At 40.6% G+C, this 8720-nt stretch overlaps 1 protein-coding gene across 1 annotated transcript in view; it reads right to left on the bottom strand.

Annotated features, from left to right (window-relative positions):
• LOC107298287 (histone deacetylase 5) overlaps positions 1-8720 on the bottom strand; it is a gene marked incomplete at its 5' end in the record, with an annotated part of 34665 nt that overhangs the window by 749 nt on the left and 25196 nt on the right. Inside the window, 4 exons of the mRNA XM_015827661.1 lie at positions 3042-3175; positions 3859-3977; positions 4876-4973; positions 6477-6596. Coding sequence (XP_015683147.1) covers positions 3042-3175; positions 3859-3977; positions 4876-4973; positions 6477-6596 — 471 coding nt within the window. The remainder of the gene's footprint in view (positions 1-3041; positions 3176-3858; positions 3978-4875; positions 4974-6476; positions 6597-8720) is intronic.

Here is an 8720-nt window from a genome sequence, read left to right as displayed (position 1 = left end):
TCTTTTCGACCTTGTAACCGGTCCTGGCTGACCAATCATTGCATCCATCGTAACCCCCACACAGCTGGCTAATTTGTCCTCATTTCCCTTGTTGGTACGGGTGTCAGCGTTTATTCCCCGACCTCTCCGTGTCCGCAGCCCGGAGGGGCATTTGATCTTGCTCCAATCCAGCCTATATTTGCTGTCTTCAGATTGTTTCCCCCTCCCCTCTTCCTTAGGGCGTTCTAAATGAACGGACCTCCCCCCCACCTTTTTGACCTCCGTTCTCATTTCCCTTGTCAGTGCGGGTATTAGCGTTTGTTCCCCCTCCCTCTTTTCTCCTTGTCCGTAACTCGGAGGGGCGTATTATCTCGCTCCAGTTCAGCTTACACTTGCCGTCTTCAGATTGTTTCCCCCTCTCCTTTTCCTCAGGATGTTCTAAATGAACAGGGCTCTCCCCTCCCCACCTTTTTGGCCTCCGTCAACATTCCAGTGATCCATGTTCCGGGATTCTATCCTAGATATCCTATGAACACTCTCACTACCTGACTCCCTTTTCCCGGCCTATCTTCCTGTAGTTCCCACTATCATCATGCTTTACCATATCTACCCTCCCCTTTTTGGTGATCCCTAATCCATTACAGGGGCTACTCCGCAGCTCCTGCCGTCCGATCGCCGGAGCAGCAAGCGTCCTCAGAGGTGGTTGCTGCAACGCCTCGTCCAGACGGTGTCTCTCGCCGTTCCCCCCGCGGGGCTCAGTGCGGACCTTAACTCAATAGTTTTACTTTCATTACCTTTCGTTCGTTGCTCCGTTCCTCGGGAGCGTGTAATCATTCTTGAGGTGGCGGGCTTGCCGTTGCTCTCTCCTAGAACGCTCCCGGGGGATGCGGCTCTCTTTAAGTGCGCCGGGTGTGTCAGGTATAGTGGGGGTCTCAGCTCATATGTTGTCGTTCCTCCGTCATTCAATATCTTTGCCGTTCTCCATGGGCACGAGCATGCTTCCAACACACAAGCATGTGAATCCATAGCTGTGGACGCCTCTACGAGGGTGGGGGGGAATTTTTACGGTTTTTCGAATGGTAGTTGCGTTGTGCTCCATTTGGCGCGCATAATGTCTTCTCCTCCAAACACTCCATACGACCGGGGGGGTGTCTAGGTTGACAGTAGTTAGATCCTTGATTCTAGTGGGCTTTTTCATACGTGGCAGGTGCGTCTCTGTCCTCATGGGCAGGGGACTCTCAGATCGTAAGGCATCATTTTCTCGGATGCCGGTTCTCTCAGGCGGGGGAATAGAATCGCTGTTATTGGGTCGCCTACTCCATGTTGGTCGGGTGTGCGCTTCCCACGTCCTTAACGTTGAATATATTGGGCGTAGGTCTATATGTCGATTAATTGACTCTTCCCCCGAGAGCCAAGCCTCCTTGAGCAGTCTGCCACTTTTTGTGCTGTCATTAGCAACCACTTTCACACCATCGAAGTCAAATTTATGTCCAGACTCTATCATGTGCGTTGCAATCTGGGAATATTGCTCCCCTCTTTTTATGGCCAGTTTGTGTTCGTGGATCCTTCTTTTGATCCTCTTTGAGGTCTTACCCACATAATTGCTGGAGCAATCATTACAGTTGATTTTATATATAACTCCAGATTTCTCCATCGCGGGGAGTGGGTCCTTAGGCCTCATAATGCATGATCGCAACGTCCGGTTGGGCTTGTGTGCCACCCTCACATTGTGGGGTGCCAACAGCCTAGCTGTGGCCTCCGAGACGTTATTGACATATGGGAGGGTGACACGTGCCGTCTGTGTTGGAGGGACCCCAGTCTGTAGACTATTGGGGGGGCTGGAGAGTGCACCATGGCGCTTGATAAACTTGGTCGGATATCCGTTGAGCCTACAGACATGGAAGAGATGTTTTCTTTCTTCCATTCTAGCCTTGGCTGTGTTGCAGTGGGAGTCAACTCTCTTAAAGAGAGTTCTAACACAGCTAACCTTGTGGACCACTGGATGATTGCTGTGGTAATGCAAAATCCTGTCAGTGTGTGTGGGTTTATGGTAGACCTTAGTCCTCAGGGTCCCATTTGATATTGCTTTAATATCTCTTCCCCCCATAACTTCTATGCTTCAAGAAATTTGATATTTTTATGTTTATATCTCATAAACCCTAAAAGAGATCTGCATTTTCTCTTCTATCCATTTTCACGACTCATTTTTTTCTCTAACTCTGATTATTAGAGGACTTGTTATATATATTGATCAATTTCCTATACACAAAAATAGGTATTTTGTCAATTTCAGGATGAGCCTTGTGCAGACACTACTAAAGATGTCATGAGTCAACTATGTGAATGCCTTCTTGTTAGAGACATGTCTTTTCCTAAAGGATAGTCCTTTTTAAATATCTTATTAGAGACTTACTTACTGGCACACAAGGCCTATACCCACTCAGTGTTTATTTGTAAAGAATATTTGTAAAGATGATGCCTTTTTGCAAGGCTTTAACAATTAATTTTTGTCTTGATTTCAATACTTTTAAATTATTCTTGTAATATTTAGCTACCTTTGCTTAAATAGAAAGGTGTGTTATAAATTAAATAGTTAAATTTTAAAATGTACTCTTAATAGATATTGACATGCATTAATGTGTCAGGGAAGTTATACTTTTATACACCTTTCCCATCTACTACTCTACCCTATTGAATGCCAGTTCTCTTTTCAAAAGCATGGATAAAATCACAGCCAACCATTGTCGAATCTAGACAATGATTAATCACTAGAGTCAGTTAAGGCACCAGGCTAGAAAGCAGGACCCTGGGAGTTCATGTTGTGCCTTAACCATGAACGCTGACTGGGTGACTTTGGGCCAGTCACACACTCTCAGCCTAATGCACCTCACAGGGTTGTTGGGAAAATAGGAGGAGGAAGATGCATTGGATATGGTCACCACTTTGAGTTATTTGTAAAAATAATAAAGTGGGAATAGATAAATAAACATATTTTGATGTTTCCATTCCAAGCCTGATTGAGACTTTTCCAGCACATACTTTTATGTGTTACTTTTACTCACCTCAAGGCCAAGCAAGGCAGAGACACAGGCTTCAGAGGCATCACAGATGGCAGTCAGATCATGACCACCTTCTAAAGCTAAGACAACACGCCCATCTGCCAGATCCATCAGTTGTTTGGTCAGGTGCCCAAAACCTACATGATCAAAAAAGATATATGAATTAGTGAGTTCTGTGTTAGCTTTTACATTGCTCCTTGCTAGAAATTGAAGAAAGTCATGGATATCTATTGTGATGAAAAATAGTATCTTCAACATTTATGAAAACAGTGATCAAGCTACTTGGAACCTGAAAGTAGCTAAATAGTCTTTAAGCCACTACCTGGGACCATCAGGGATCTGTGTTTTTAATCATGCTTGTATGAGATATACACTTCATTTATCTCTACTTCCTTGATCTTTTGATCTCCATGGAAAAATCTGCACTCCAACTATTGTGGCATCATTTAAACACATGGAGAGACTACAGCTCAGCAACACAGTATACAAGCTTTTCTTGGCACTCCAATTAATAAGGCTGGGAAAGGCATGTCAGAAAAGCTATTACTTGTTAACAGTAAATAGCTGAATTACTATCAATAAGACATTCTCCTATAGTCATACTGGTTTTGAAATTCTAACTTGACATATGCCTTTTGCTAAGGTTAGGAAACCTATGGAGACACTAGAATCTTAAGCAAACTACTTTAGCTACTTTAGCTCCATAGTAAAAGTTAACTGGGATATCTATTCATATCTTTCCCAACTAGTCTGTGAATAGTTTTTCCTATTTATAAACTAAATTTATAAAGGGACCCTCCCCCACGTTCCTCACACTCACATTTGGCTGTGACGGAATATCCACCCAACGGGGACAAGTGACCCTCAACAGCATCGAAGCCAGCAGAAACAAGGACCATATCTGGGGAGAACTCGTGGGCTATAGGCATCACCACAGTCCTGGAGGACACAAAACAGCTCTCAGATTTCTCTTAAGAAGAGGAGGCAGGACAGCATTAACTCTGGATTAATTGGAATGTATGGATTAGGAAAATTCCAGCCATTTCAGCTTTTCCATCTGAGTCTTTGTAACTTTCTCCAATGCACTTAATTAAAGTGGCCACATATTTGTAGATAAGCCTTCCTCAACTTGGCATCATTTGGAATTTTAACTTCCACAGTGCATTATCAGTCTGGGTTTTGGTCTTGAATGCTAGAAATTAGGAATCAGAGATGAAGAACAATCATGGGCTATTTAGAAGGTTTCTCCTAATTGTACTCAACAATTTTTAGAGTGGGAACTATGTTAGTCTGCTGAAATAAAACAAACAAGCAAATTTTGTGTCCCGGAAACACCTTTTATAGCATAATATGAGCATAACATGAATAAACCAAAGCTCCACATAAAAGTCTTTATGAGGCCTGCAATACCAATAAGCAGAGGCCATCTCAAGCATCAAATGCTAAGAAGTGGCAACAGAACATGGACGGAGAAAGCTATGGGAAGCCTGTCTTAGTTGCTCTAATGTAGCGATCTTCAAACATAATCGTCCCATTGTCAGAGCTGAAGTGAAAAGGAGAGCCATCTTATTTTTATCTCATTAGGAAAAGTCTTAGACTATCCCAGTTGTTAAGTACCTAAGAAAATTTTGCTTCCTAGAATTTTGCCACAAAGGAAAAGAGAAAGGAATACATTTGACAGTGTTGACTATTGTCATCATGTAACCTTTACTTTGAAAATGACAAGCCACCCCTTAGCATTTTCCAGAAGAAAAACAATGTTCTGGGCTTACCAAAACATTCCTTGTTGGGCCACGGAGCTTTACGTATTCTTATTTACTGTGAATAGCAAACATACCTGAAGGCTGTCAGATATTCCACATCACCAATAGGGGGATCTACTCCACCAGTCCAGGCAATGTTTACATTGTAACCTACACCCATCCCACTGCCAACCTGGAAGAAAGAAAACATGGTGGATAACCAAAGCCCTCAGCCATAGGGTTTACCATGCTGAGAGCTGCCAAGATATGGGAAGAAAAATATATAAGAATAAATCCCAATGAGGGGAGCAACATGTTACCAGATTCAAGTGAGGACCAGGACTTCTCTGGAGAATTGCTGATTAATCTCAAAGTATGGCAATGGGTGGGCAGATCGGTATAAATTTGGCTTGGGTAAATGTTACAAGCATTTAAGTATCAAAGAGTTATGGCATATTTTATATAAACTATTTTTTAAAAACCGTCTAGTGGATAAGGCATTAGGCTAGAAATCAGGAAACTGAGTCCCACCTTAAGTATGGAAGACAGTTGGATGACTTTGGGCCAGTTATATTCTCTCAGCCTAACTCATCTCACAAGGATTGTTAGTGTACAAAAATTAAGAGGAGGAAGGAGTATTAATATGTTCACACTCTGAGTTATTTATAAAAAATAATAAAGATAAGGACATCTAAAAATTTGCAATTCACTCACAACTTATTCAAATACATATGTTTTTGTACATAGTTTCCCAAATTACACTTCGTATGTAATTTCTCAAAGGGTACATAATTTTTAAACATCTGTTTTTTACATAAACAATGTTCTTTCTCTCTCACACTTCATTGTATACAATATCAGAGATGCTTATTAATTGAGACCAATGTGTCAGTCCCCAAACCAAGAATAACACATAGCGATTCTTTCAAGTTGAGTTATTGTTTCATAGATATAGACAAAAATCTTGCCAGACTGAGGACTCTACTAATTCCATCTACATATACTCTGAAAATTATTAGGAAGAGGCTGTATTCTCCTTTCTCTCACATATAACATCTGCACCAAGTTGCCTCTTACTCCTCCTGGAATTCCATCCTTTTAGTATATTCCATCTTCATGAATTATGTTTATGCTGTGACCGATACAATTTGGAAAGAGCATCCCCATTTTTTGCGTGTAAAGAAATGCATGGTAGATCTATTTCCTATTAATATTTGTTCTGGAAATACAACCCAATCAGTGGCAAACTGCCAGCCATTTTTCTTTCCAAGCTTCACATGGAGTGCAAAAGTTCTGTCCATATAAAATGGCATCTTCATAACAAGGGACAAATCAATGACTTTGTTCTCTCTTTTTGGATTCAAAGCTTCTACTGGACATGCCTCTTATTTTTTTTTTCTGCAATTCCTCTATCTACTACAAAGCCATATAGTATGAATAGAGGAGGCTTGCCTTGAATTTTTTTCAATACTTATTTACTTCTCTTTACACTCTGCTTTTTTCCTTCTTGTGTTTTTCTCCACTGAAGCAAACAATTGGAATCCAATTCAAGGTGTTTTATTTCTCTGCTCATATTTCTGAAATATTTTGGGATTAAAAATATTTCAGTTTTTTAATCTAGACTCCAAGCTTGTTCCAGCTTTAACATCTCTTGTTATACAAATCAGATTAAAAAAAATTAAAGGAATACACATACCTCTTCAGGAGCTCCACTGCCTGGGAAGAAATTTCCATTATCATAGCGATGGAGGGAAATATATAGAACACTGGGATCGCTATAGAATGCCTGTTGGGTTCCATTGCCATGATGGATATCCTATCAAGATGAAGTAGAATTTAAATAGAAGAATCAGCTGGGATCTGCACCATGATGCACATAGGCAGCAAGACACAGCTCTCTTTAATTATAGTGATGGACATTAAAAATTTAAAAATATATTGTAAACTCATGAAATCATCAAATCTCATGAGATGTTGGTGTTTTCACATAATTTGCAAAAGTTCAGACATAAATGCCAACATTTCACAGGAGATTAATATTTCCACACAAGATTCTGATGTTTTCAAAGAAGTGTGCTACATACTAGGTTCTATGACATCTCTTCTCTTAAAATAACAGCCTAATGAATCTGAGCATCTGAAAAAGTTGCTGATGCTACCTTATCTAAGATAAAACCCAAGTCAGGATAGAGATAATGTTCAAAGAAGACATTAAAAGTTGATGTAGAAAGAGCTTCAGAAGAAATCATAAGGTAGGACAAAGAGCCTAAAGAAAAATCTTATTGTTCCATTAAAGATGGCACCACTGATGGCAGCCTCAGTGAAATGCTCTCCAGTAATTCTGATGTTTTCTTTTATTTTCTGTGACTTTCTGTGAATTTCATATCAAGAGATCAGATTTTGAATATCAGACAGTGGAGTTTAAATAATAGGCAGCTTTCTGGGTCTATTCCTCCCTTTTCAAATGTGGAAGAAATTCTAACTGAGGGAATGGCAGTTATCTCTCTTGGCAAGATAGTTAGAAAGAGGCAAAGAGAAACAAGAGAAGGAGAAGGGAGGGGCAAGCAAGGAGGCATTTTACAAAGACCAAGAAAGCATGGGGTAAGAAAATATCTGCTCCCCTCATTGTATTTAACTAATCTTTGCTCACTTGTAAATAAGATAGATGAACTGCACCAACTCAGCAGCCCTCTGCTTCATTGAAATGTGGCTGGATGATTCAATTAATGATAGGTGCTTGCAAATCCCAGGATTTCAGATTCAGATAGAAGTGCAGAAATATCTGGCAAAAAGATGGGTGGAGGTATCTTCTTTTATATTAACAATTTATGGTGTAAAAATGTCACTATACTAAAGAAATTTTGTGATGTGGACTTAGAGACACTATTCATCATTTGTATACCTTATTATTCCCCTTAAGAGTTTTCTTCATTCACTCTAGTTGGTATCTACATACCACCTCAAGCTTGCATAATCAAGGTATTGCAGATCTTAACTGGCCAAATCCTGTGGGATGAACAGATATCCAGACTCCCTACTCATTGTATTAGGAGATTTTAACAGTGCTAATCTAAGCCATTAGCTGCCAAGATACATTCAGCATGTCAACTGTCTCACAAGAGGCAATAATATTTTAGACCATTGCTACTCTACAATAAAAGCTCTCTACCAAGAGCTCTCTACCAAAAGTGGCTGTGGGACACTCTGATCACTGTATGATTCACCTTGTACCTGTTTATAGACAAAGACTTAAAATCATAAAACCAATAGTTAAACTGTGAAATCTTGGATTGAAGAGGCAAGGTTAAACCTACCAGCTTGCCTCGACTGCATAGACTGGAATGTTTTTGAAGCTGCCTCAGTGGACTTGGATGAACTCACTGACACTGTGACATCATACGTTAGCTTTTATGAGGACTTATGTGTGCCGACGGAAACCATACGCATCTACAGTAATAATAAACCTTGGTTCACAGCTAAGCATAAACATCTATGCCATGCCAAAGAGGAAGCCTACAGGAAAGGAGATAGAATGCTGTACAATCAGGCCAGGAATGTATTAACAAGGGAGATCAGGGCAGCAAAGAGAAGCTACTCTGAAAAGCTGAGGAATCGGCTCTCCACAATTGAACCAGCAAATATGTGGAAAAGCCTGAAAAATATCACTGGCTATAGCAGACCTCTCGCCGTTGCAGAAGAGAATTGGAAACTGGCATATGACCTGAATGTGTTCTACTGTAGGCTTGAGAGGAGACTACTGTCAACTATCATTACTCTCTCCATCTCAGATACATCAACAACAGCTAAGTCTCCTACACCCAACTCCATCCCTCTGGGCCCCCCACCTCTGATGATTACCGAAGGTGTGCAAGGTCTATTTCACAGACAAAAAGGTGGGAAAGCACCAGGGTAACTCCCTTTTGCTTGAAAGTCTGATCAA

The sequence above is a fragment of the Protobothrops mucrosquamatus genome, unplaced genomic scaffold (assembly GCF_001527695.2).
Source record: "Protobothrops mucrosquamatus isolate PMUCROS unplaced genomic scaffold, P.Mucros_1.0 scaffold3848, whole genome shotgun sequence".
In the NCBI taxonomy this organism is placed as follows: domain Eukaryota; kingdom Metazoa; phylum Chordata; class Lepidosauria; order Squamata; family Viperidae; genus Protobothrops; species Protobothrops mucrosquamatus.
The sequence above is the reverse complement of the archived record's forward strand: the minus strand, read 5'-3'. Positions and strand labels throughout refer to the sequence as shown.